The following is a 27,272-nucleotide window of genomic DNA, read 5'->3' as shown; positions in this document are numbered from 1 at the left end:
GATTAATTTGGGTTGTGAAGACACCTGCTTGACATCACATATGATTCCTGTAGTCAGAAAGCAACAACACATGTTTATTTCTGCTTTTAGTGACCATTATGATAACAATTATTATGGTGTCCAAAATGTTATTGCACAACATATCAATAAATGTGACATATTTAACCAGGTATATCCCATTGCAGTTCAAAGCCTTTTGCAGATATGACAATAAATCTATTTTCATATACTTAGTTTTAAGCAAGCTCTTTTTTTTCATAATCAATTCAATACATTGACAGTTTGTATTGATATAGCTTTATTCAAAAATATTGCCATATTTTTTCCTTAGTATTATCGACAATACAGCCTGAAAGCTTTCTAAAACCTTATGGCGTACTTACCGAACATGATGCACACCATGCGTGCAGCTGGTGTCGACCACATTGTAAGGGCCGTCAATCGCTCCAGATATTAATAACAAATCCACTTTGTTTTATCCTGTTGATGTAGAGATATTCATCTGAGGCAGAAGAACACACTTCATGGTGAACAAGCTCATCCTTCAGACTCATGATCCCACTCCGCTCTGAGGCTGCAGCTCCTCTCCGCGCCTCCTACTGCAACTCTACACCTGCTGAGAGCAGCGTAATTAAGGCCGCCAGTTAAGGGGGAAAAGGAGGTGCGAAATGAGGGCTGTGAAACACAGAAGGGATTCAGCAACAGGTCTGGCCATCGGTGTTGAATTATTAATGGGGTGTGTTTCTTAAGTCCTGAGTCTGAAACCCGAATCTGGTCCGAAGAGCCAGAAGGACGCGAGACCGACTGCTGACGATTTATGAGAATTCAACAAAACATGTGCAAAATGTCACCCATAGGAACATTCATCAAGCCGTTTAAATTTAGTGCTCATGTCAGAGGAATATATTTTTCATAGTTTTTTAGAAACCCTACTCAAATTGCCAAAAAAACCCATTCACAAATAATGTATTAGAATAACCAACGTTGTTTTTTTCTCTTCCTCTAAACCAGACAGTCCACTACAACTACAATACATTAAGGTAACATTTAAAAATGTTTAACTCAACTAAATAATTAAAATGAAAAATTTGATGTCTTCAGTTAACAAAAAAACCGTTTCACAAGCATCTAAAGAAGGGATCCAATTTAAGTTATTTGGCAAAAATAAAATACTATTGGTTAAAATTACACTATAAACTGGTAAAAAATAAAAAAAATACTTAAATTTGGACTGTACAATAAAAAAGGTCCTTCATTGTTTTATCTTTTTATGCTACTCAAATCCAAGATTTGTCCCCATTATTGTCGGCGAAGATTGTGCATTAGAATATTGTCGCCAACCATCTCGTCAGCATTAATGTGAGAAACTTTAGCTTTCCTCTTTTCTTCCATGAAGTGGCCCAGAACGTTACAGTTGACAGAAATAAAAACAAAAAAGCATGCAGGGTTTTAACTTTAAAACTTTGTTTCAGAAATTCAATGCAACTGTATATACACACACTTTGAAATATCGTATAGCCTGATGGTTAACAAAGATGTCTTCAAACATTTTGAAATACATCTTAAGCAAAATGAACAATTCTTGCAAGTAAAATGGCGTAGAAGATATTGGGAGAAGAAAAAAAAATCATTAACACGACAGCTCTTTTCTGCAGAAAAAGGGCCATGATTAAAATTTAATTCAGGACTCTCCCACAAAGCAAGCGGTACTCTCTACATGCCAAGTTTAACTGTTCAGTGACATTGCGGTAAACTAAACATACAGATATTTGTAAGAAAAAAACACTCCATCTGATGTCAAGTTAAATCTTCATTAATACATTTAAAAAGTAGATATGACATGCCTTTTGAAATAAAAAATACAAAATAAGATTTTCCTTATTTAAGGATTTTTTAAAACCATGAAGCCACATGTATTGTACAACACTTTGTGTACATAAAATGGTAATACACATAACAATCAGCTGGATTAAAAGTATCAAACGCCTCCCACCGATCGTTTAGAAACAAGCCGTGAGAGGTCATGGATGGGGGGGGGGGGGACGACTTCTAGACACGTTTCCTCTTCCATGCACATCGGTCTTGCCTCCTCCACAACAGAAACGAGTTGCCACAGATCATCTTTGTTAGTTGATGAAGAGAACAAAACAAGGTATTTGGAAAAAAATAAACACGTAAGACTTCACACCCCCCCCCATGTTCAATTTACATTCATAGTCTGGACATGTGACCTTATAAACAGTACGTCTGAGCGATCACCATGATGCCCTGTAACAATTTTTAGTACAAACTAAATTCAAATTTTCTGAGGAGCAATCAACCCTGGGTGACAAAAAAACTCCAGGAACCAGCTGGTAAATTAATGATGGGGGGGGGGGACCTCAATAAAATCACAGTACACAACACGTACAGCACAAGAAAAAAAACGAGGCGATAGCTGTGTCTCCAGGGGTCCACCTGAAGAGCTTTGAGGTCTGATTGTCTCTTTCCATCTAAGCATTTTGGGGGGGCGAGCGCAGGAAATGCCCTGAGGGGGGTTATAAGTTGGAGAAGCGTATGGCACTGTACAGGCAACAGAGACAAATCCAAACTCACATTTGCTTTAGAAAATGCACCTAGCTTAAACTGAACGAGGTTCAACAACACATGCCAAATTGTCACACTGAGTGTTTGGGCGATGACAGAAGATCGTCCGGCATTGAGCTTTCCGTCCCAGGGTTAGGCCCGCTAGGATGCCAACGAAACATCGACATGTCTGCCTCCCGTTTGTCTCACGATCAAATAAATTAAAGTTGAAACAACAGGGTAAAATGTCAGTTTGTCTAAAGTCGAGTGTCCAGGCTGATTTCAGGCAGAAACATATTCTTATAGTTACCATTCTTAAAACACATTGCTTAAAACTGCACGAAACATTGCAAAAAATAAAATAAAATAGCTTAAAAGTACAAAGTAAAAAAACATGAAACACGTAGCGGAGCAGTCAGGAAAGCTGACCGTTACAACCGTATGTGGCTGGTACAGGGTCTGGCCATAGAGGTCTACCACGGGTGGACTTTATGACACACTGGCAGAGATGTGCTACATTAGTCAGAATGCTACCGATATAGCCATCAAATTACACATTACAACTGAAAGAAAATGAGCTCTGATTTTAGCCCAAATACTTGATTAGGAGTTAAAGAGAATACTGATTATACAAATCAAATAGTAATATTAATGAAAGGCCAATGCTGACACGTCACTTTGAAAACGAATGCCCTTAAACCTTTACAATATGTCAGATTTACAGGGAAGACTAAATTAACATTTAAATGAGGAGCCATCTTGTGTCCACAGTGATGCCAACACGTCAACTTAAACCTCAATTTGTTAGAATGAGAACAAACTATACTTTAAGTCTTGGTACAATTAACTTGTTTGACGATGCAGTGGCCTGTCATTAATATGCACCCATGTTCTCCTCGTAGGAAAAAGGCGAACAATAAATACTTACGAGAACCCTTTAAAACATCGTATCTTAGAGAAGTAAAATATTTTGAAAAGCTATCCTTTTTTTAAACAATTAAACACCAGAAAAAAAACAGCAACCAACAATAGAAACTTGACTCAGCTACGGAGGAATGCATATGATTGATTTTAAAGGCTACAGATTGTAGGTTTGTCAAACAACAAATCAGTCAGTGTGTGTGTGTGTTCGCACAGGTAGGAGTCAACATACATGCACAGATTGATTTACAGGCCACTCCTTCCTGCTGAAAGCCAGAGTGTGGCTATTCGTCAACAGCGTGAGCACCAGGGGTCGCTTTGTGTTCAGGGACTCGGTCGGGGAGAGTTCCTCTTCACCAGGTTGCCTTTCATATCCACCAAACCAGCACCAAGACGTCAGAATTTAATGTGGAGGAAACATCCGGCTCCACAGCTGGAGAGTCCGTAAAAAAAAGAAGAAAAAAGGAGTATACCTCGGGCTTGTTCATCGCGTGGGTAATTTCATCTAAACATTAAAAAAAATTCACCCAGATATAAAAAAAGGCTAACATTTTAACAGTAATGGCAATGTTGTAGTTTGTAATCCAAAGAGGGGCTTTTTACACGCATGTTGTTCCCAGTCTTTTCATGTTGTCCCGTTCCGAGAGACTGCGGTCGAGTTCAATCAGGGGGCAACAAGTCGTGAAGCCTGAACCGCTCCCGAACATGCGGCCTTACGTCCTCATTCTGAAGAGATCGACAGCGGGAAAGAACAAGTTAGATTCATTGAAATGGTAAAATATAACTGATGTAGGGATGTCATCGTTAGAATTGTATCGATACTACTCCCATCAGTTTTGTTTATTACGAGAACAGGAATAGAATAAATGTATATTCTAAAAATAACTAAAGGTTGTTTCTAGAGCAGCAACAGGAATATTTAAACTTAAAACAATCTTACTTGAAAATAATCTAAAAAGTCAATAAACTAAATAACATTCTTGAGTAAAATGTATAAAAGAAGAACAGACATCTGTTCCTCTGCGGATGAGACTCACTGCCTGCAGGTGACACCGGTCGAGCTGCTTCTTAAAATGTATAAGAACTTTGGGATACGTGGTAAACTAAGAGAAGCAGTTCAACTAAATACAGACGGCTTTTGTTGTAGCCATCAATGGACGAGAGCGTGTGGACAGAGCAGATTGAAAAATCGCTTTTCTACATGTTAACATTTTTATGCTTGTTGAACATGTGTACTGATATAGTATTGGTTGTTTACTCAAAAAAGTGGTATAGCACTTAAGTAAATGGCACAGTAAGTGCTATGTGTGTGTGTGTGGAACAGAGAAGACTCATTACAGAGCGCAGATGAGATGCAGCCTAATAATAAATTACAAGAAAACAGAAAAAGATAACATTGTAGTTTATCAATCATTTAGTCTTCAGTAATTTAGTACTGCACACGCCCGGGGGTTCGGTCCTCATCCCTCCTCTGACAGTACTGTCCGACAGTAGTTATTAAACATTAGGACATCTCACCATCTTAACCAACTTCTCCAGGAAGGGCACCAGCTTCAGCAGTTCATTGTCGTTCCTGTCCATGAACCAGCTCTCTATGGGAATCCCATTGGACAACTGTGGGGACCACAAACAGGCCAATATTGATCAAATGAGTATGGTCATGGTTTTTCAATGTCTTCAGTGGTTTTCAAGCATTTCATTTCCTTGCCGGCAATTAATCAGAGCAGTACACGCCAATGTCAAAAACAAATAAAAACATTCTGCTAGTCACAATCATCTTGGGATGTGTGAGAAAAGACACAGGCTCAAGCTAGTTTAGTAATCTCCATTACAAATATTTAGAAGAAAAAAAATGCATTAAATTGAGATTAGTCTCAACATTGCTGTGATCAGCTGTATTTGTATAGACGCTCCATATCGTTTGCATCAACTACTTATCAGTCAAGTGTTAAATGGTCCTCTCAATTTCTTTGGTTGTCTACGATGACATTTACTGAAGCTTGAACCAGAAAACACAAAACCCCCAACGTCATATTTTGTTACGGTGTTCATCACCTGATATGCAAAGGCTTGCGGTGAATTGTCAATGATGATGGTCTTTGACAGGTCTCTGCCCAAGATGTTGAGGTCCTTGATGTAGTTTCCCTGGACACAGACACAATGCTCACGAAACAACCTGTGTCTAGTTACAGTGGGGAAGGAAAGGAAAGAGAGAAAAAATGCAATCAGTGACAAGTCACAGCCATCAATAATTCAGACAAACCACAACACCGACACCTCAACCGCCAACGGTGCTGCCATGAATATAGCTTATTGAGCTCGTTTCACTCAGGCTAAAAACAGACCAATACAGAACACATCGTACCTCACGAGCTGCTTTTTAGGATCCAAGATGTTGAGCAGTTTGTCGGCATACACTTTTTTAGAGGCGGTAAAAAGGATGATCTAAGAAAAAGAGAACATTAAAAAGTTAATTTTAGTTTCAAAGCCAATTCATTCATAGGATTTATCAACAGTAGTTGGGTTGTATATTTACCTCATAGATTTGAGACATGCGTTCCAGAAACTCTCTAAAGAACGGCCTCAAGCGCACATACACCTGCACGACAACACACCACAAGGAAGCAAACATTCATGGTCAACACAATGTTTACTGCAGGTCAACATTGGTATTGATCTAAATAGTGCTATTTTTAGTTTGTCTATTGACTTGGACAGTTTTCTTTCTCTGACAAGATGTTCCGTCTTTGAAAGCACACCTTCTTTAATAAAGAAAGGCTTTTTAGAAAGCATACTTTATCCCCCTCTAGTGGCATCATCAAATAAAGCAGTGCAACATTCCTGTAACACGGTACTTGCCTGGTAAATGACATCTTGAAAGAGGACAGGAAAGGTAAGTGCTGCATCCTCCAGCTCATTTAGACTGCAGTGAACCAAGGTTTCATCCTAATAAACACAACAGAGAAAAGTCTCAATCTTATGACCTCGTTCACAGAGATTTTTTTTTTTTTTACATGAACGAATAAAGAAAAACTTTCATGTCATTACTGACCAGGTCAAGCACCAGAGAGAATTCAGGAGTGCTGCGTGTTTTCAGCGGCAAAGCCGGCTTACGAGTGAGCTGCTCGTCTGTCAGTGGAGGGACATGCTTGATGAAGAAATATCTACAAATCAAAAACATCACATTGGTAAAACATCAATGTAAACCACAATAGCCAAACCAAAGCGGACTACTTTGTCAGGTCAAAATGTGTCAGTTCTGCTGCTGGTTCTATTGCATTGTTAGCATTAGGTTAGAGCAGGGCTATTCAACTTCAGTAGCAAGTGGGCCGAATAAGAAAATCACGGGGGGTGTGAGGGCCGCACAGAATATTGATCAAATCATGGCTAAAAATGAAAAACAGTAATGTATATTTCCACAGGTAAACAGTCACACACGCATCTCTTTTCTTCCACTTTATATAATCAGTTACAGACTGTAATTCCATTCCAAAACACAAGAAGGCTATCAAGCTTTGATACAGAAGTGCAAAAGTTACATAAAAAACATTAACAAAAAATGAGACATTGTTTTTCTGACATGTCCATATCCACAAATGTAGAAAACAATTTGAAAATAGTATAATAGTATTCAGATATCAGATTAACAATAAATGAGCCTGTTCAGGAAACTATCAAAAACAATTCCAAGCAGAAATTAGGTAGTTACAGCAGGTCCATATCCCACAATGCATAATGTAAACTGAACATCTTGAAACAGTATCCATCACAATAATAGTAAATAAGCCTTCAACAACATTTCCAAGCAGAAATAAGGTGCTTTGCAGGTTCATATCCATAAACACAAATAGCCAGATAATTCTGGTAAAACAGCATCCACCAGAAAACCAAAAAATGGGCTGACTCATATTATCACAAACAAGCCAAAAATAAGGTGCCTATAGCAGGTTCATGTCCATATTTGTTAAAGGTAAAAACTAAAACTCCAGACAAACCAAAAGGGAGCTTGCTGAACCATAAAACAGATTTGTATTCTGTGCATTTTCAGTTTGATAGCATCACATGCCTCAGTCAGGGTATTTTACTGCTACACAACTACCTTAATTATCAGACCTATGTGGTTTTGAGCCTGTTTGACTCATTGAGAAAAATAGCATTGCCTTGATTTGGCAATTTCAACATAGTTTGGCTCATAAGTAGTAAGGGCAACCCTGAGACACTCGTGTAGCTTTTCATTGGTCATGGAGCAACGTGCCCTTGTTTTGATTGCATTCATGTGAGAAAAGCTACTCACATGTGTAGGTGGATCCAAACATTGTTAGTATTAGCAGCGCCACTTTCCTGATTGTGGGGTACTGGTATTGGCTAACATGGTTACACCAAAAATTCACTGCACCCTCAGACAACAAGTGCTGCTTTAATCCGGGCCAGGCGTGGCGCGCAAATGTGTTCTCTCAAAAAAAACCCTCGGAGGTCATTATGACCATAAAAAAAAAAAAAAAGAAAATTATTAGAATTATTATGTTTGTTTGTTTCCAAGTGTGAGGTACTATTTTTGTTTGTTGACTCAAGAACACAGAACACCATTCAAAAGGGTCAATGGAATTGACCAAGGAGGGGAGAAAAAATATTGAATCGGGTCAAAATGACACGAAGGCAACACAAGGGTTAAAGCAAATGAGGACTGGACATCAACCATTTCCATCTGAAGAAGGCTCTCATCAATGCAAGACATTACCTCTTTTGCTTTTACACAGAAGTCTGCCTCAGGTTTGATGGAGAATGGGTCACGAGCAAACTGCAGTGCCTCAATAGGAATACTGAAGCCTTGGAATCTCAGTGAAGTTATCAGTCAGATTTCTCATAAAGTTTGTCATGACTGGCGTTACGTGTGCCCCAGGTGCTGCACTCATGAATGCACAGAGTTGTGAGAAGTGCAGCAACCTTCCTGACATTAGGTCTGACGTGAAAATCCTTAACTTTGTTTTGAAGGCGCACAGCCTCTCAACCAAATCAGCGATAGACTTTTCCCGCCCCTGAACTTCCAGATTCAAAGTGTTCAGGTGTCCAAAAATGTCACAAAGAAAGTGGACTTCTGCCATAAACTGTTCATCCAACATGCGCTCCAAGAAGTGTGCTGCCCGTTTGTGTTTACACGTGCAAAGGAAAGACAAAATCTCCTGGCGGAGTTCACAGAAACGTTCCAAAACCTTTCCTTTGCCGAGCCACCTGACATCACGATGAACCAGCGAGTGAGTGTGCTCTGCAGATGCGTCAGCAAGCAACATACGGAAGAGGCGATGCTGGAGGTTGAGCGGATGAAATTCACAATGTTCATAACAGTGTCCATGTTGTTCTTCAGATCGCTGCTGAGCTTTGCGCACAGTACAGCCTGATGAATGATGCAGTGTAAAAACTGCATATGCGGGGCTACGGCTGCCAACCTGGCCACCAGCCCTTTCACTCTACCGGTCATAGCAGGAGCTCCATCCGTAACCAACAAGCAGACTTTTTGTAAATCCAGTTCATGCTCATTAAAAAACGTGACAATCTTTTGAAAAATCACTTCACCTGTAGTGTGTCCCTCCAGCGGAACGAGCCCCAGTAGTTCCTCCCGAACTCCATCATAAAACCTCACATATATGCACAGCTGGGCCATGTCGGTACAGTCAGTCGATTCATCCACAGCGATAGACATAAACTCTGCTTTTCCAAAAGCTTCCCTTCGACATCCGTTGCCAGTAGCTCCAGTCTGCGGAGAGTTGATGTGTCCGAGAGAGGCACTTTTTTAATGGACGAAGTGACGCTTGCCTTCACTTTTCGTCAACAATCATTTCATCAATAACTGCAAGCATGCCGTCTTTAACAGTCTCCGACTCGGTAAAGGGCCTCTTCTGTCTGGCTAGTGTCCAGGATCCGCGTAGAGATGCTATCATGGCTCTCTCTTGTTCCGTGCAAAAGCGAGGGTACACTGCTTATATTCTTTCATCACACAGTCCATTCACTCGGTTTTCACAGTCAACTTTCCGACGCTTCGGCTTTGAGAGACATTTTGCAGCTTAATGGTAGCGTCAGCTAGCGCAGGTGTTTCAGTGGTCAGGCAGACCAGAGCGCAAGTGAGGAGTGGGTTACGGCAACCAACGAGGGTGCGTAACATAAAGATGTAACCATACAGGTTTGGTTGAGGCAACAGTGAAACTCAATGGCTCTGGGTTAGATGTCTCAATGTATAAAAGAGGCGTGTCCGTCAGTTTTATTTTTTCTTACCAAGCTATACTGATTTGCAGGCAGTCTTGCAGGCCGTAGTTAAATTCAAACGGGCCGTATCCGGCCCTCGGGCCGCTAGTTGAATAGGCCTGGGTTAGAGGGTCTGGATATCATTTGCCGTAACTTCAGTTTTGGCCTGGTTGGATCAAATGTCTCACTATGGTACAAACAATGCTCCCATTTGCAGTAACTTGTGTTACATCCCTAATGCTTGGTTAAATGATCTCAATAGCCCATTGAAATCCGGGTCGATGTCGTCTGGCTATCGGACTACCCATTTGATGACTGGTGTTTTACTGGGGATCCCCCAGAATCAGCTGGAAAATGTTGCGGGTGAGAGGGAAGTCTGGGTCAGTCTGCCGGGTCTGCTGACCTCGCGACCCGACCCCGGACTAAGTGGATGAGAATGGAGTGTTTTACTCACGGGTCAAAGACTTCCCAGTCTTCCTCATAGGTTCCCTCTGTTGGTACTGTAGCAGGCGGAGAGTACACATATGCCATATCTGGACTGGAGCCTGGAGCTTGGAACAAAATGTAAAAAAAAAAAAAAGAGAACAAGATGAGAAATGGCAACACAAAATATCAAATTACAACCGCAAAGTTAATTACAAATGTTTCAAAACCACATGGTCTTCTACCTGTGAGGGGCGGAAGGTCAGCATCAGCACAGAGCTCTTTCTCCCTCGCTGTGGGAGAAACCTCGGGGATGTGAGGTCGCATAGGTGGCAACTGCGATACACTAGAGGAGAAGTTAGTGGTGGCGCACAGTTCCTGTGTGGATGTGGCCGTGGTGCTGGGCGTCTCCTCAGCTTGCTCTATGTCCAGCTGCTTGACGACCTCCTCAACCTCCAAGGACTGGTCTGGGGAGTCTGAGCCAGGAGAGGCTGAATAACAAATACAAAGAGGTGTTTTAGTTGTGTACTACCCTGACATCATAGACACAAACGATTAGGACTGGGTATTGGTGGTACTCAATACCTTTAAATGTATCGACCAAAATAAAGCAGTAGTGAGTTGTATTGATCATTCTCCAGTCAAGAGATACCAGTGATAGCGATGACTGGCTGTAGAAGTGCAGTGGCGATTAGCTAACCAGTGGGACACACAGCTTCCATCCAAATGATGGAATCAAATTAAGTACTCTGTAAATTACTATCAATATCACTTGATCCCAGGGTATACCAGTACCAGGGGGCTGGTATCGGTACTGACAATGTCTTTTCTTAAAGCATACCCAGCCCTAGAAAATACATACATCAACACTGATAAAAGTGCATACACACTATTGGTTTGAGCATGATGCTGGCAGCGAGTCAAACGGGCTACCTCAGGTCTACATACCATTTTTAGCTGGTGAGAAAAAGTTGAAAACGGGGGAAAAGATGGTCCCAAGAAGGGAGGATCTGGGAGGGCTTGTGGGCAACTCAACGGCCGTCGTCTCCTCCACACTGCCATTGGGCTTCTCCTTACTTCTGTCATGATTGGTTGCCTCTGCGGGGGAGAAGACATGTGAGGTTTAAGAGAGGCACAAGTGGAAAATGTCAGTGCTTCGTGTTTTTGTTTGAGTACTACTCACGTCCATTCAGGGAGCCTCTCCGGCCAACCCTGCTGATAGACTTGAGGGGTGTATTGGTGTTTGGGGCTGAAGAGATCAGGTTATTGTCCACATCACAGTGGAGGCGTGTCTTCTTGGCAGGGCTCTCCTGCTGCACCTTCAGGAGACAAAAAAACAATTAATAATTTAAAAAAGTCAGGTATGTCTCTGATTGATTTAGTGAAGTGTGGCGATAACTTTGGTTGTCAAAACAAAATAATGGTGGTCCTAGATCACACAATGAGTCACATCCATCAATGGCTGCGAGAATTGAGTTAGAAACAGCCACTTTGGTGTTTTCCAACCAGTGTAACTGCTGCTATGATTTATGTCTATGCATGAAATAGTGCAGACAAATTGGCAGATGCAACTATACAAGTAGCATGTTCCATTAAGTGAAAAAGAATAAAAAATAATAATAATATGGCCAGACCTTTTCAACATGATTGGTGCCTTTTCCTGTTAACATCTCTTATCATAACCCATCTTGTGATGTAGAATTTACCATCTAGATCACAGTTGGCTTATATGGTTTAGAGTCTATGAGATATCATTTAATTGTATTTGAATTTACAAAATAAATAAAAAGCAAACTGAGGAAATATGTTTAAATTGGGACTTAATAAAGAAAAAATGGTCCAGGGAGGACAATTTATTGACCATATAATTGAAAAACATGAACAATGCTTCTGGTCCCTTTCCAAAAGGAAAAGACGTTTTTCGTTGTTGCAGTTGTCTTCAACACTTGTGACTGCCTCCTGTTCCTGCACACCAACTCTGAGCCAGAAGCTAAAGTTAGAACAGCGTCCAAGTTGTCAGATAAGATGCTGCATTCCTTCAGACATTAGGAAACACTCTACACCAAGAAACACTATTTAACTCAGCTACCTGGAGAGCACAGTGCTAAACACAGTATTAAAACTGAGAAGTGCCAAAAACTGTAGACAGGACGGTTGAACCACAATATTTCAATGATCCAAGGAGCACCACTCATATTTATATGATGCAAGTCAATATAAAAAACAGAATAATTTGATGCGATCAATGAAGAAGTTACCTTCACAGCATTTCCTCTGATGAACTTCTTGATGGTGGAGAACAAGCCCCTCCCTCCAGTAGTAGGCGTGTCCTCTTCGACTTCTGAATGCTTCCGCTTGGCATGGGATGGGCGGCTTGCCAGACTGGGGTTCGGCTGCTGAGAAGCCTTACGCATTCTCAGCCTCATTGTTTTAGGAGTCACATGTACGGCTGTTGTTTACATATTAAAAAAGAAAAGAAGACAGATCAGACACATGGTAGATAAGGAGAGGGAATCTATAGAACTGTGCAGTCAAGGAAAATAATTTCAAGCAAATACTCAAGTGTTAAGGTGGACAAACAGGTTTTATTTAAACAGTCTCAACTGTTAACAATGAAACTGTGGGGTGGATCTATCTGTAGAGGGGTAATACTAGTGCATTTTCTGCTAACATCTGGATGCATTCAAGATCCCATTTCACTTGCATCACAGCAGCCACAGCTGACTTTACTTCCATTTGAACAGTAAAGAAATTACGTTGCCAGGATTTGACTAGAAACACATTATTATGATTAGCTAAATACATACAAGATCAAAGTAGAGACGCCGAAATACAATGATCAAAAACTGTAAACCTGTAAAAGGATTTTTAAATGTATCCAATCAGATTGGGTACATCTAAAAATGTGCAATTGCTCAGAGCACTCATAGGGAAACTTTCAAAGCTGTTCAGTGAGGATGAATCGTCTGTTAGTCAAGCATACCCGCCCATTGAGCTTATGTAACAGCAGCTGGCTGAAAATGTGTCTGGACATATCCATAACCCGTCAAGTATCTTAAGCACACAATAGCACCAACTCGACATACTGTAAATCTCCCATACTGTAAATGTTCCTCACTACATCTGTTTCTCATGGACACAGGGGTGTCCTGTGTCCACGAGAAACACCAGAGGTATGCTGTTGCTTCATGCGCGCCGAAAAACTGCAACAGCGTGTTTTAACAGCTTCTAAGTACGGGGTAAGATTAAAGTAACGGGCAGCCAGGGGAAATGGAACACGCCGGAAATGTAATTGACATTAACGTCAATGCACTAGTTTAAGAAAAATAGACTCCCTGTTAATATAGCGTCCAACATGGCCCCCCGGTTTAAACCCTGTGTGATTAAAAACATTGGCTACACAAGAAAATCTATCTCGGACATATTTTATAATACATAAAAGGTGAGAAACCAATAAATATTCATGATTCTCCAGGATAGTTTTAGAAAATACCAAAACACCCCATGTGTACTTTTGATAGTACAATCCTGACCATTAGTTTCTGTGCTTCTGATATCAGACGTGCAAACGTTTGAGTACAACATTGGGCTATTATTACTTTTACAGCTAAAATTCCCAATTGTAAAATATTTGTCAATGATTAATATTCCAAAAACAATAACCACATGTTATTCGGAATTGGCTAACTAGAAGCCGTTTTATGTTCACTGCCCACCACACAACCTCTTTAAATAATATACCGTTAACAAAATGGCTTTTACGCTTTTATTTGGTTACTGAACAGAAAGAAATATCTCCTGATGTCTTTGTGACACTGTCCATCATACATTAATTAATTGTGTCTCTGTATACAGCATCCCCAGCAAGATCACATCATTGCAGTACTACTACTCACAGTACTATTTTACAGACTAGACGGATAGATTTGACTTCTTTGTCCAATCCTGAATGTGTTGTATAAATAACTTGATAAACGCGTGTATCTACTGCTCTAAATATCAACATGCTCCCCTTATAGCGTGTGAAACAAGGGGAAATAAACAATAGTACCACAATGATGCTCGTGTGTTTTTGTATGGCAGAATTCAGTTTTGCCTAACAGTAATAAAGCCGTGACATACTTGTGTTGATGAAACTCATGCGTGTTTGTTTCTGTTGAATGGTTCAGAGCTGCCAATTAAACTGGACTGATATCTCAAGCTGTTGCATTATGTTTTGTTGAGCAGAAATATCCCACAATATCAGTATGGTTGCTGACAGATGAATGGAAATAGGCTCTCTCGCTGATTCATCGCCGTTTGAGATTGCCCAGTGGATTGTGATTATATATAGACGTTTCTGAAAACACTGCAACATTATGCATATCAATAGCACTTAAAGCTAGTCTTTGTATGTTTGCTCGTCTCCATTCTCAATGTTAATATGTACAACAGACGATATGTTGCCGTTTCTGCTGTATCAAAAATAAAAATGAAGTGCCAGTTGCATTTACTGCTTCGCTGAAGCTCGCCACAGCTTGCATGGCAACAACGCCGTGGCTGCTCAACATCCACCTCTCGGAACTCGTCCACTAACCGAGGATCACGCATCGCTCGGTACGAGCGAGTGAGCGGGAAATAAGAACATGCCTGCCACAGGAGACTGTACGAGCGAGCTAGCAAACTCAGCGGAGACTAGCAGGGCCTCGCTTGTTCGACAGCCCGCTCCCTCTGCGCACACCTCTCCGGAGCCAAGCTCACGGGCTTGGTGTAGTTTAAGCATATGTAGGAATACAAAAATACACAGGTGACACATTTGGTCCACTGGCCTGTGAGAAGATGCACAACGCAAAATCAGCTTCGCAGCTAATATAGGAGCTAGCTCAGTTCAGCTAACGTTATAGAGACGTGTTGTGCTCAGAGGAGGTCGCGTATCACGTGTCGGGAGTTATGAAGGTGTGCAACATACACTCGTAGACGTAAAGTGTGTTTCAACGTAGTTAGACTTTACGTTTGGCGCCTACAGTTAATGTCAACATGAACCTTACATTGCACACGTACAGCGGCAACGTTAGCATTTCAACCAGGCGAGCACAAATAGGAGTTAGCGGCATCTCAAACTGAACTAAAGACCGTCTAACGAGTGATGAATGCGAGGAGACTAAATGAGCTACCTCTGCCCAACGGACCGTCACTTCGGATCACGAGGTTAAAATGAGTTATTCGGAAGTGAAACTCGTCAGACATCGTTAATCAAAACAGCTAACGTGACGCTAACATGGTAACATGACCGAAAGGAAACTTAGTTGATGGGACTTAATGTCACCCTTTGTGATAACGTTACACGGACGAGTTTAGCTCGGATATGCCATTAAAATGGATAACGTCGTTGTTGGCGCTTGTTTGTAGAAGTAGCGTTGACCCGACCGTTCGCCAACATAAGTTATGGTACCTCAACGACGTTAGCCTCAACGGAAGCTAACGAACCCTGACGGTCGTTAACATCAACTCGTCAATGGCGCGTTTTCAAAAGACGTAAGATAACGTTAAACGTGTACACGAGCTACATGATGAAGACTCCAGTCGGCATTTATTACAATGTTGGGAGTTAGAATTAACTTAGCAGTCGAATTGACCAAGAGGCCTCGCTTTTGCATATCATAGCCATGTACGGTAACTTAGCTTAGCAACGCTAGTTTAGCGTAAACCCGAATTAGCCTCGTTGAAATACCGCTTCGGGCAAACAGACGGACGCAGACAGAAGGAAAATATGTATCCCGTCGTGAGCCAATATTACAGAAATGACACAAATGAACGAACAAGGTTGGTTAACGTAACCGACTTACTTTACAGCGATCCGCAGTGTCTGGCGATAGCAACTCAAAATCGATTAACCATCACATCCGACTGGTAGTGATTGTTTTCTTGCTCTGATTCGACTTTTGCTGTACAGCTACTCAAGGGCTGTCTCTGAAACCACACATCGTTGTGTTGCCAGGCGCCATTTCCCGCCTCTGCCCAGTCTCTTGAAGGCAGATACCCGTATGGGACACAGACACACCCCCTTACCTCTGAAAACACCAGTCAGGCTGCAGCGAGGACTACCTTCCTCTCAAGGCTTTGATTAAGACAGAGGACTGAATGTTCAAAAGGGCAACAATATATTTATGCAGTTCTGATTGAATAGTCGCCGCATGTTTTATAGCCACCGTAAAGAGAAGCACATTGTAATTGTGAACTAAAGGCATTCAGCTGCTAGACACCGTGTCAACTTTGCTACAACATTAAAAGCTGTCACCCGAGTGATAACTAAAGTGACTGAAGCACCATCACAGCTGACAAACGACATGAAGCATTACCTTTAATCAAATCAAATTACATTCAATGTGCCTTTCCCACGAGAAACCAATGTTGCTGGCTGCACAAACAGAACTGATTTCATGTTTACAGTTTTCTCTAAATAAAAAGGTGGATAATTAAGTTTCCTTGGTACAAATGGTAATGGTTCATTTACATTGTGTAAGGAGAGACCTCATTACTGGAAGCATGTGTACAGTATGTCAGTTCTATATGTGCTTGGTTAATCTTTGCACACTGGAGGATACTAACATAGCTCTAAGTATTGCTTAAGCATCAGTATTTTGCGCAGTAAATTACTAAAAAGTTTCAAATGCATGCAATGGCATCATAGAAAAAACAAACAAAAAGGAGCACTTCTGACTGTGTCACAAAGAAAATGAATTGATTTAATAGGCCAGAAGTGAAGTCCTTGGCATTTGCAATGGATTCCCACTCCAGTAAACAAACAGAAAAGTCTTCCACGTTAAGTCCCAAAACTATGTTAGAAAGGCAGAATGCTGGATTAGTCTATTTGATAAACATCTCAGACAAAGAGTTTGTTTACATCAAGCAACATCAACCTGTAAAGAAAAGTAGCAAAAAAACTAAACACAGTTTGACCTTGAAGTTTAGCTGCGAGTGAACAGGGCTCTTCAGTTCTAGACTGAGGCAGTTATCAAATAACAAAACTCAACAGTCAGTGTCCATGATATCAGACTTACTGCCATAACTTAGAACCAGTAGAAAATCAACGGCAGCTCAGGACAACGCCATGATTTTTTTCCTTTGTATTGTGGTACATTATTAAGAATTAATTCATTAGTTGCAATGTCTGTTTTTCGAAATAGTCCGTGACATTGAGGATGAACCCTATACATTCTTCAACAGAATAATGTTCAAACTATTTTCCCAAGTAAAGACCTCGGCTGTCAAGGAGTCTCAATATTTTGAACTGGTTACGGCTGTACAAGTTCCCATTCAAAGAATGTCAATGGCTTGATGTCTTTTCCCATAATCCACAGCTCGGTCTCCCTGCATGTCTCGATCATCATCATCTGGAAAAAAGAAAGCAATCCAACCATTATACATTTAATAATATACTTAATGAAGTGCTTTTACCATACTCCATTTTCCAATAAGACCACTTGCATGTGTATATAAAGTTAAATGCCATCCCAATCAGTATAATCACATCAACAGTGATTCCAAACTATTACAGTGCATCCATGAAGGCAGGGCAGTCAGGAAATATCAGGACTTATGTTTTTCTTACACAGATGGGCACATGGATTTGAAATGAATCCTTGACTTCAGGTTTTGGTGCTTAACAGTGTTTGAAGATGGTCAGGTCCATCTCGAGTGAACAATGTAGGAATCAAAGCACTTTATGTACATTGTCCTCCTGATTTTGTAACAATGTATTAATCTAGAAGAATTGTATTAGGAGGACACATATCATTTTGGGATTAATGCTTCCGACATTTATCAAGCAAATTATTAGCTTCCTTGTCGGTCATTAAAATAAACATCCTACATTTCTATTGAAATCTGACCATATACAAACTGAACAGTTTAACACAGATACAAATGAAAAATCACAGCTATATACCACAAACACAAATAGTATAGTTAACAATCTGATTAAATATGACAAATCTAATCTAATAGGCAATCAGAAAAATGTATGGAGCAAACAATAATAAATAATAAAAAAAACATTGACGTGCATTTCAATATTTCAAGGAGAACAGACACATTCACAAACACAGTGAGCTATATTTATCTACTCGTCTAGATGTGGGTCAGATGTTTGGTGGGCAGACAGTATAGCTAAAAGAAAGCAGGCAGGAGAGAAATACTAGACACTTACTCACAGAACCGCAAGTTGTCCCCATACACGGGAAAATAGGGTGCCAAGATTGTTACCGTTTTTACACAATAACAATGCACTGACAACATTCAGCTACTCATCCTGAACTGCAGACAAAGCAGTTCTGCTTTGACCCTGAGGGTGTTTGGGTCGTAGTTCTTAATCATCTCTGCTTTATGACGGATTCAAGGACCAAACTCAGGGTACTGTGAGCTTCTCTAACTGTCGAGAAAAATGCAGGGGCGCGGCAGCAGGACAGGGGTGGAAGGAGGGAGGGAGCAAGGGGAGGAATGGTGGATACACATCTGGACAGGCAGTCCAGTGCCCTGGGCCTGGCTCACCTTGAACGTCTTCCTCCCCACCATCACCATCCTCTTCCTCATTGTAGGCCAGCTCAGCCTGCTTGTCGGCCTCGTACTCACCCACGTTCCCATCATCCCCATTGTAGTCCGCTAGCTTAGAGCCGTGTTGCGGATCTACTGGGGACTCGTTCTCATCAAAGAACCGGCCTGCAGGAGGCAGAGAAGGGCCTCATCAGGAAGGGAGGGAAGCGGAGGCAGTTGTAGGAAGACAGGGAGGAACGGGTGAAATACTGCATAATGAATGCATGAAGAAATAAGTGGTCGTATGAAGAGGATGAGAAAAGAGGAAGAGGTGAATGAATACTCAGCGGCAGATTGTAATTAGAAGACAAGGGTTTCTGAAGAGTGAAGGAGAGTCCAGCACAGACTTGAAAGCAGAGAGTCAAGTGGAAACAAATGGCGTTCCTTCTATAATGGGGGATTGTTTGAAGTCGGGACAGAGTCCCAGAGCGCTAATTGAGTTACTGGTTTAATCATCCTTACAATCCAATCAATCAAAAACAATAGCTCTGCTGTAAATCCTATCGTAGATTTTGTTTTTGTTGGTATTGTGTCTGAGAAGTGATCATCAGATATGTACAATGTAGAAATACAACTTTATTAAAATAGCATTTTTACCTCTAATCCATAATGATTGCTCAATTTCAATCACACAGACAGCTAAAGCCGTTTATGTTCCCATCTGATTTCAGACTGTACCGTTCATCAGGAAAAGACTGGGTGGGACTCAACAGTTTGAGCCAGGCGGCGTCTTTGCGCTGCAAGTGACTAATGAGCACCCAACGCTGCCAAAAACAAGACATCTGGTGGGCGTTGGGTGTTAATTTGCCATAATAGGATGCAAGTATGATGAAATCAGTGGCAGATGATATGAAGAAGAGAAAAACAAAATGAAGACGTGAACTGAATGCAGTCTGTGTTTTAAGCAGCAGAAATGCAGACGTGTAAGGGAGATGAAATAAAGAGAACACATAAAAGCAGTGAAGAAGGAGGGAGAAAAGGGAGCAGAGCAAAAGCCAGGCAGCAGGAAAGGATCATCTGGGAGCCAGGTGTGTGTCATTGGTCTCCTCTCCTCTGCAACTCAGCCCTCTCTCTCCTCCCTGACGGTGCTCCTCGCCATGTTCAGACATGACTTATGTTCACTTACTTTCATGAAAATGTGTTATGCAGGAGTGGGGGTGTAACCAGTTAGTAATGGGCAATATTCACACAGATGGCATGACCCGAAATTGGATTTCAGTCTCTGCATTGACACATCACAGAGAGCTGGGAGGCAGCAGCTAAGCTCAAAGGCAGAGCTAAGTATTTGTGCTGTGATTGTACTCGTTCCATGTGCAAAGGATATTTTTCCCACCTTCAAAAGCAATACAATAAATGGAAAACTCCAACCGCAACCGCAACCGCAACCCCCCCCCCTCCCCCTCCTTGCAAATTACAGTATTCCCTCTGTTCAAAGTATTGAGGAGGAACTCACTTTGACGGTGGCGAACTGGCTTTGCTTGAATTTGGTCTTCGGCACGGCGGGGCTGGATGGGGTTGGGCACCTGGGCGGGGTTGGGGGGCAGAGGAATCGCCTTCAAGTGGTCACGGTCACCCTTGACATGATCAGGAGCTGACAATGAGAAAGAAGTTAGGTTCTGTCGTGTGGTACTGCAAGCCACCTTCTCACCTCGACTAAATCTCCTGAGCTGCAACACTTCGCAATGATTATTCATTATTTATTATTCATGAAGCACAGTGTGATAAACCGAGAGAACAGCCCACTGCTCCTGCCTTTCCCTGACTAAGTTTAGTCAGGGTTTAGTCACTAAACATTCTGTGAAATAAACACATTGCCTAAAAGTCTCAAAGGACTCAAAAAGGACAGGCATTATATTTGAGGCCAATGATTAAAAACGTGCTGCATTCTGTACCTTGAATCTGTCTTTGCTGTTCTCCCAGTTCGTCGGCCTTCATCCCGGCCTTGTTGTCTTCTTCAAACACCATGGGTTTGCCTGCCTGTTTGTTGATGCCTGGAGGTGCAACCACGACTGCCTGGCCCTCCACTCTGTCCTGCTGCAGCCCGGGCTGGTCCAGGGACAGGCCCTGGCCCCCGGGGCCATCGGCCGCCCCGACTCCAGGGCCGGGGCCGGGGCCGGCACCAGCTCCGACAACAGCATCAGGGACTTCATTGTGCTTCTGAGTTATGGCTGGTTTCTTCAAGGCTGCGGATGAATTAAGTGGCAACATGAGAAAGCTCGGAAAATAACGCAGGTTGAATGTTTCTGTTTCACTCGCCACAAGGACAGAAATACGGGAGACGTTTGGAGGGGACCCAGTTTTGGTTTCAATTTCACAGTTTTTAAGCAGGTAAACAATCGAGGATTTATTTGTGTGTTTGTCCAGCTTAATTAGCTCACTCCTGGTTGTTTGTAGTCCCCTCAGCAAGTCTCAGATTGTAAATCATAAGGCAGCAAATGAGTTTAAATGTAAAACCTAAATCAATCTCCACATTGGCATTGGGAACATCTTTATTTTTAATTAAACTTGCTCGACCCAAACTGCTTAAAAAAATATATCATGGTACATGCATGTACCCTCTACATAATTTCCCCTCATAACTTCACTGGGTTTGACAGCATAACAATTACTCTTGAAAGCTTGGAGCGCTGCTTACCGAATTGAACTTCCTCAATTTTTCCCACCTCACTGTCTTCAATACCAGGCATGCCAGCATCACTGCCGGGCTTACCCATCTCTTCTGGAACGGAGCAGAAGGAATGTGACTTAGATAGTGGATGTGTTGACATGTTCCCCGTTTCATAGTTACAGAGGCAGTATCAACACACACAGAAAACTCACCAACCAAGTGTGAATATGATGTCAGTTAAATTCTTCGAGCAATAACAAACTACATTAAGCGTGTAAGAACGTAGCAACATGAAGGATTTGGAGGATGCGATCACATCCACTGCACCTTTTGAATCTGGACTGTCGTGCTGGCGAGTGGCCACAGTATGGCGCTCTCCAACCAGATCCACCCCGGCTGCTCCCTCTGCATGTAAACCCGCCACTGCTCCCTTTTGGCCGTCCATCACACTCTGAAGAATAATTTTTTTAAAAGGAACATATGGAAAATTGAAAGAAGAAGAAACTCAGTTGGCTGAAAAGGAGGGATTCAACAGGATCGGAGACACCGAGGAATGAATTTAGTTTGGCTGCGAGAGAGTAATGAATACATACTTCAGTACTGAATAAATGCAACACATAACAAAAGGGAGTTTGGGGGGAGGACAATGATCACCATCTCATTTGTCAAGATTTCATCAATACTAACCTGTCTTAGCTTGGATGCTTCTTCCTCCAGGGTCTTTTTTGTTTCTTCATACTCTTCCTTAAGTTGTGCAATCTGACGGCCACACTGTAAACTAATGAACACATATAACTCATCAATTTCATCCACATACTCGGGGATTCCTTTCACCAGATTGCGAAAATAATTTGTCAAAATACATTTTGAGTCAAAACCTTTATGTCACACAAGACAAGTGACACAAGGTAAAGCCTTATAAAGAGACAAGTAAATAGAGTATTACACACAACCTAAAACTCATTAATCTATTGTGAATATACCAGACAAAAATAAAAATAACAACAGATTATTTAAGAAGCACAAATTCATATGTTGAAAAACGTTTTAGACATCATGGGTAAAACCCAGTGGCTGACAAGAAGTTGTAAAGCTTTAACCTACCTCTCGTACTCCAGTTTTCGATCCAAGGTAGTGCTGTTTTTCTTCACTTCTCTTAGCTGCTCTTCCTGTTTGATAAACTCCTGCTTCATCTCCTTCAGCTGCTCTGTTAATAGCAACACAAACGCATATAAACAATATGTCAGAGGTTTGGTCTTGGTCTGCTTTTGTAATCAGTTTCTATCATTACAAATCCTCTGTTGAGGGCTTTTGAGTTAGAGAGTGCCCTCTGCTGGGCAGACGGGGCTAAGATCCTACCTTTCAGCCGCTGGAATTCTGTCATGTGGGCGGTGACGTCACCCTGTGCCTTCATCTGTACAGGTGAGAGAAAACCGGTTTAAGCATCTCAACATCTGAAGAAGTGAAACACACCTGCCTCTTTTACACCCGTAGCAACAGCATTGCTGCTAAGCCGCCGCTGAATAACCAGTGCAACAGGTTATCTAACGAGAAGACAGTGGCGCCATTAATGAAAGGGAACCCAGGGGAACAGGTGTTCCTGTTTATTCTGCGTCACAAGGCATCATCACAGCACAAACAGATGGCACCCAACGTGACTATGAGCAGTTACTTCCTCATGGCGATACGTTCCTGCCGATCCAAATCCGTGCGTGTTATTTCAGACGTTATAAGTGTGTGCTGGCTGATCTCATGCTGAGCAAGCAACCGTTTAAGTATACAGGTGTCGTCTTTGCTGGTATTTACAACAAATGCCTTTGTAAATACCAGCACAGAAGTTAGTAGCTCAAACATAAATGATTTTTGATCTTTTTCTCAGGCACTTAATTCAAACCCGAGAGACCAGGAAAATAGAAACCATGCAATCCAATAGAACAGCTCTGTAAATAAACAGTCCTGGTGTGAAACTGAAGGGAGGAAGCAAGCAAAGAAGGGAGGCAGAGGGAAGGAAAACCTGGACCCCAAAATCTAATTGTGTCCACCAAATGACGACAGGCCCAATTTCTGGCAGAGTGAGGGTGAAAATAAAAAAAAGAAGGTGCAGTCGTCTATATTTTTAGCAAAACAACGATTGTCCTGCAAAATAATGAATGTTTATATTAACGGACAGTGGTGAAGTCAATTGTGCCGCAGTTCGAGAGACTACATGTCGTCGTTGTCCCCCCCCAAATTCCAAAAAGCATGTCACCTTCGGAGTCCTTTGTGATTGTCTGAGTTCCTGAATAAGTTTTAACTGACAGACAGAAGACAGTGAGGAAAGAGTAGGCAGAAAATACAGCATCAGCATCAAGCCTCATCCTGTCATTAACTCACATGAGGTTAATGGCTTCCCTTTGCAGCCTGCTGCCATTGGTTGTTCTGGCAACATGACTATTGACTGTATAAATAACTATAAGCTGGTCTGGCATGATTCATTCTTTTGCTTAATGTGTACACGACTGTGTATACAACTGTGTATACAACTGTGTATACAACTGTGTATACAGTACTGCGTGGATGGCATTCAAGACTCAACTATCCATATTTTTCTTTTTGCAATGGAGGCCTCTTAATGCATGTAGCATGCTGTTGGAACAGGGTTAGGCTGTGGACAAAAGAAAGGAATGGAACAACCGCTCCTTATCTTAATTACGCAAACAGGGAGCAGGATATAGAATATAAAAAAACAAGGGAGACTGGACTTCTCTTTAACCCACGTCTCTATCTACACTCCTCAAAAAAATGGAACCGCTTGGTTAAATTTGTCTAAAATCTCTTACACAAACAGGGCAACCGTGTCAAATAATTTAGCTGCCAAACAGGGATTTCAGTGCCGCAAATTATGAATGCAAATTTGGAATAAATACATTAAATTGTCAGCGAATCATGTCAGTTTGTAGACGATTCGACAGAGCCAGCATAACGGCAACAGACAGAAGGCCAACTGCTACAGGGCCATTGTTTTGCCATAATCTGGCCACAGAATATGGGATCTGGCTCACCAACACAGCGTGTGGTGGTAAGGGGAAGAGTCGATTCAGAATAACCCGTTTACTACCCATTAGGTTCACCGGTGACTCTTGGGATAGATTTATCCATCAAAAGATAAATATTTCACTCCTGGGTCATAATTATTAAAGAGCAGTTGCTGGTTTAAATTCCAGACCTTGTTTGCTGAGCATCTAGTACATCACCATATGCATGTGTGTGTGGCCCATTATCAGAAGCATTATGTCCCTGGTCCCAAACTAAGACAATGACGCGACACCACAAGTAGGCTTAGTTAAACAAATGTATGCCCCTCAATAAGAAATAAGCATGTCAGACGGAATACAAATTACAGGAAAACCTCCCTCTCCATCTGTTGCCTAATTGTCTCCCAGGGCAGCTGGACACACACTGATGTTCAGAGGGTGCTGGGACACAAAACAGTGAATTGCTGGCTGGGCAACTGTGCAGTACAAGAGGTGGGGAAAGCCTTGTGGAGCAGACAGACGTGCCAAAGTGGCTCAGAGGCACAGTGAAAGAACAACAAAACAATAGACCCGAAATGAATTGATACCAACAGACTTGAGAGCTGTAAGAGCCAAATGCATGATTTCATTTGTTTTAATAATTTAGTTAAAAAAGATTTAAAAAGGTAACTGAAGATAAATCTTTGTATTATGATTTGAAAGAATGTTTATGTTAACATATATAATTTAGTATTGTATTTAAAAGCTGGATAATTTGTCAGAATGTAAGCTTCCAATCAGATGACGTCACGTCAGTATAACAGCTGTGTTGGACTGTCAGTCGTGTTTGAGCTCAGAGTTGTTGGAAGCGACATCGTTTTTTGACCGTGTGAACATCTACGTTTTTTTAGTAAACATCATTTTGTATGAAATAACTACTTGTGTCACTCGCGTGTCAATTAATAGCTTTTAAGACTGATCTCAAAATAGTGGTACAGAAGAACCAGAACTAGACAGAGTGCCACTACAAGAGCTATGAGCTGCAATTTAAAAAATAAATAAAAATACAATGTCGGTGAAGCTGCATGCAGGTTCTGAGGTGAATGAATGAGTTTCCCCAGCCAAGAACAAGTTGATATAGCATCTGCCACTTGGTACCAGATGACGACTCCATTGCCATCACGAGCCTCTTCAAAGTACATCAAAAAACTCCCTCTCTCACGGGTTACCCACGTTTTCATGTATGCTGCGTGTGATATCAAGGGGGGAGATCACAGCAATATAACATAGAAATTGTGATGAGACGAGATGTGATGGAAATATGATCTTTTCCTCTTTCAGTTAAGTAATGCTCTATCTGTACCTGGCTTTCCCCCAGGCTGTGGAAACTTTGGCCACCTGTTTCTGCGTGTATTATGAAGCGTACCCCTCTGATCCTTCCTCCTCCTGTCAGCTCTCAGTAAAACAATAAATACCAAAAAGGACGAGTGAAATGAAACCGGGGTTGGGATCAGACATTGTTGCTCTACCTTTTCGTCACTGCACTTTTTGATGATAGCCTCCCGGGCCTGCAGCTTGCCCTCCATCACAGTGTATTCTCCATCCTTTTGGTCGATCTGTTTCCTGTGCATGTCCACCTGCACCATCAGCTCCGAGTTGCGCTTCTCCAGGCGACTGCGCGCCGCGTCCGTGCGCTTCACCTGCGCCTGCACCTCCGCCAGCTCATCCAGCAAGCGGCCGTGCTTGCTGGTCACCGTCCAGTAGTTAAACGACAGGATGGCGATGATCAACATCAGGAAGATGAGGATGAAGGACGGGATGCGGCCTCCCCGTCGGTTTGCACCGAACCCGACCATTTCCAAAACAAAGTGGGACGTTACTTCAGGTTGTGAGCGCAACCTACAGAGCCCGATGAGAGGAGTCTCCCGCTGTAAAACACATCCGTCTACGTGACATGCCGTGTGTATGCGGCAACCGCTCTGGAAGAAGAAGAAAAAGAGGAAGGAGAAAACCACTACACAGACGGACGGTCATGCACGTTCACGACTTTTCACATCGCAACTGAGCCTTAATCTCCTTCCGCACATCGGGCAGTCTCTGCAATTCGTCCAACGTCAGTGGGTGAGATGAAATCCTCCCGCGGGGACGTGGCCTAGCTCAGCTGGCAACGTTAGACGCAGAGACGAGACGCGACGTGGACAGCGACACCGAGGAGAGCGAACACAGATCTCACAGCTCGCTGAGTAACCTCCGCCTCCTCGTTTTCTCGGGGCCCGGATAAGCCCAGTGGGGCCGCATATGCAGACGGCTGGTGCTCCTGTAATCACAGGATTGCCTTCAAACAAGACCACTGATGGTTTTCTCTCCCGACCTCACGTTGTTAGCTCTTGTTGACGTGCGCGTCGTCCAGCTAACCGCTCCACACTTAGCTAGCAGCAACGGTGGATGCGACGCCACAACTAACGGCTGTCTGGCGGGGAAGTATCGTCTCTTGTTGCGGAGGGCGAATGTAACCCTTGTAATATTAATAACCACAACGCAAATAGTCACTGCAGACCCGGGCTTTGTATCACAATCTCATCCTTTCGCTGCCGACTAGACATGGTGTATGCGCTGTGTGAAGCTAGCTGCAATGCGTCTGCGCAACTTCCGCTCATGCCCACATTTCAAAATAAAGGTCATAATTGAGCTTTCAGCGACACAAAGAACAGCGTGGCACTCATTTCTTGATGGCATTACTTTTCAATGTGGTTGGTTTATGTACACACAGCTTTGTACGTCGTAGGCTTAAGGTCTACTATTGTGTCTTAAAAGTTGAACGAAAACCATCGGCCACACTGAAAGTGATAATCCTTTTTGAAAACCACAGGCTGTATATGAAGGAAACACGGGGACTTGGACATCGCGAGTGGTGCCCAAAGACCGGAAACACAAGGCTGACTTGAAGAACACTT

General features: G+C 42.2%; 2 protein-coding genes across 6 annotated transcripts; both read right to left on the bottom strand.

Annotated features, from left to right (window-relative positions):
- Positions 1–1,442: 1,442 nt before the first annotated feature.
- On the bottom strand, positions 1,443–16,129 carry ctdspl2b (CTD (carboxy-terminal domain, RNA polymerase II, polypeptide A) small phosphatase like 2b). 2 transcript variants are annotated; one of them, XM_056413201.1, is made up of 13 exons: positions 15,972–16,129; positions 12,405–12,595; positions 11,330–11,465; positions 11,095–11,244; positions 10,392–10,637; positions 10,178–10,274; positions 6,539–6,650; positions 6,346–6,432; positions 6,023–6,085; positions 5,852–5,931; positions 5,542–5,668; positions 5,005–5,100; positions 1,443–4,212 (listed from the first exon to the last, which is right to left on the bottom strand). In XM_056413201.1, exons 2-13 carry the CDS (start codon positions 12,570–12,572, stop codon positions 4,147–4,149), a joined length of 1,428 nt encoding a protein of 475 aa, XP_056269176.1. In that variant the 5' UTR covers positions 12,573–12,595; positions 15,972–16,129; the 3' UTR covers positions 1,443–4,146. The 2 variants fall into 2 exon arrangements, with proteins under 2 accessions (XP_056269176.1, XP_056269177.1); XM_056413202.1 differs by having other exon boundaries at positions 10,178–10,268.
- Positions 16,130–16,472: 343 nt separating this feature from the next.
- golm2 (golgi membrane protein 2) lies at positions 16,473–26,934 on the bottom strand. Of its 4 annotated transcripts, none has more exons than XM_056413415.1 (10): positions 25,848–26,934; positions 22,685–22,739; positions 22,430–22,532; positions 22,013–22,103; positions 21,653–21,776; positions 21,353–21,433; positions 20,610–20,900; positions 20,171–20,308; positions 18,676–18,843; positions 16,473–17,519 (listed from the first exon to the last, which is right to left on the bottom strand). In XM_056413415.1, exons 1-10 carry the CDS (start codon positions 26,172–26,174, stop codon positions 17,443–17,445), a joined length of 1,455 nt encoding a protein of 484 aa, XP_056269390.1. In that variant the 5' UTR covers positions 26,175–26,934; the 3' UTR covers positions 16,473–17,442. The 4 variants fall into 4 exon arrangements, with proteins under 4 accessions (XP_056269390.1, XP_056269389.1, XP_056269391.1 ...); XM_056413414.1 differs by having other exon boundaries at positions 21,353–21,436; positions 25,848–26,933; XM_056413416.1 differs by lacking the exon at positions 18,676–18,843 and having other exon boundaries at positions 21,353–21,436; positions 25,848–26,931.
- Positions 26,935–27,272: the final 338 nt, after the last annotated feature.

The sequence above is a fragment of the Pseudoliparis swirei genome, chromosome 4 (genome assembly GCF_029220125.1).
Source record: "Pseudoliparis swirei isolate HS2019 ecotype Mariana Trench chromosome 4, NWPU_hadal_v1, whole genome shotgun sequence".
NCBI classification, from domain to species: Eukaryota; Metazoa; Chordata; class Actinopteri; order Perciformes; family Liparidae; genus Pseudoliparis; species Pseudoliparis swirei.
Note: the sequence above shows the minus strand (reverse complement) of the source record. Positions and strands in the feature narration are given on the sequence as shown.

Excerpts from the sequence above, each read along its gene's own strand:
- ctdspl2b (XM_056413201.1), bottom strand. The coding sequence starts at position 12,572 with ATGAGGCTGAGAATGCGTAAGGCTTCTCAGCAGCCGAACCCCAGTCTG. Across the intron at positions 10,638-11,094 it reads TTTCTCACCAGCTAAAAATG|CCTCTCCTGGCTCAGACTCC; the intron begins GTATGTAGACCT and ends TTTGTTATTCAG. Across the intron at positions 6,433-6,538 it reads TCTCTCTGGTGCTTGACCTG|GATGAAACCTTGGTTCACTG; the intron begins GTCAGTAATGAC and ends TGTGTTTATTAG.
- golm2 (XM_056413414.1), bottom strand. The coding sequence starts at position 26,174 with ATGGTCGGGTTCGGTGCAAACCGACGGGGAGGCCGCATCCCGTCCTTC. Across the intron at positions 22,104-22,429 it reads CGAAAACTGGAGTACGAGAG|TTTACAGTGTGGCCGTCAGA; the intron begins GTAGGTTAAAGC and ends TGTGTTCATTAG. Across the intron at positions 17,520-18,675 it reads TGGGGAGGAAGACGTTCAAG|ATGATGATGATCGAGACATG; the intron begins GTGAGCCAGGCC and ends TCTTTTTTCCAG.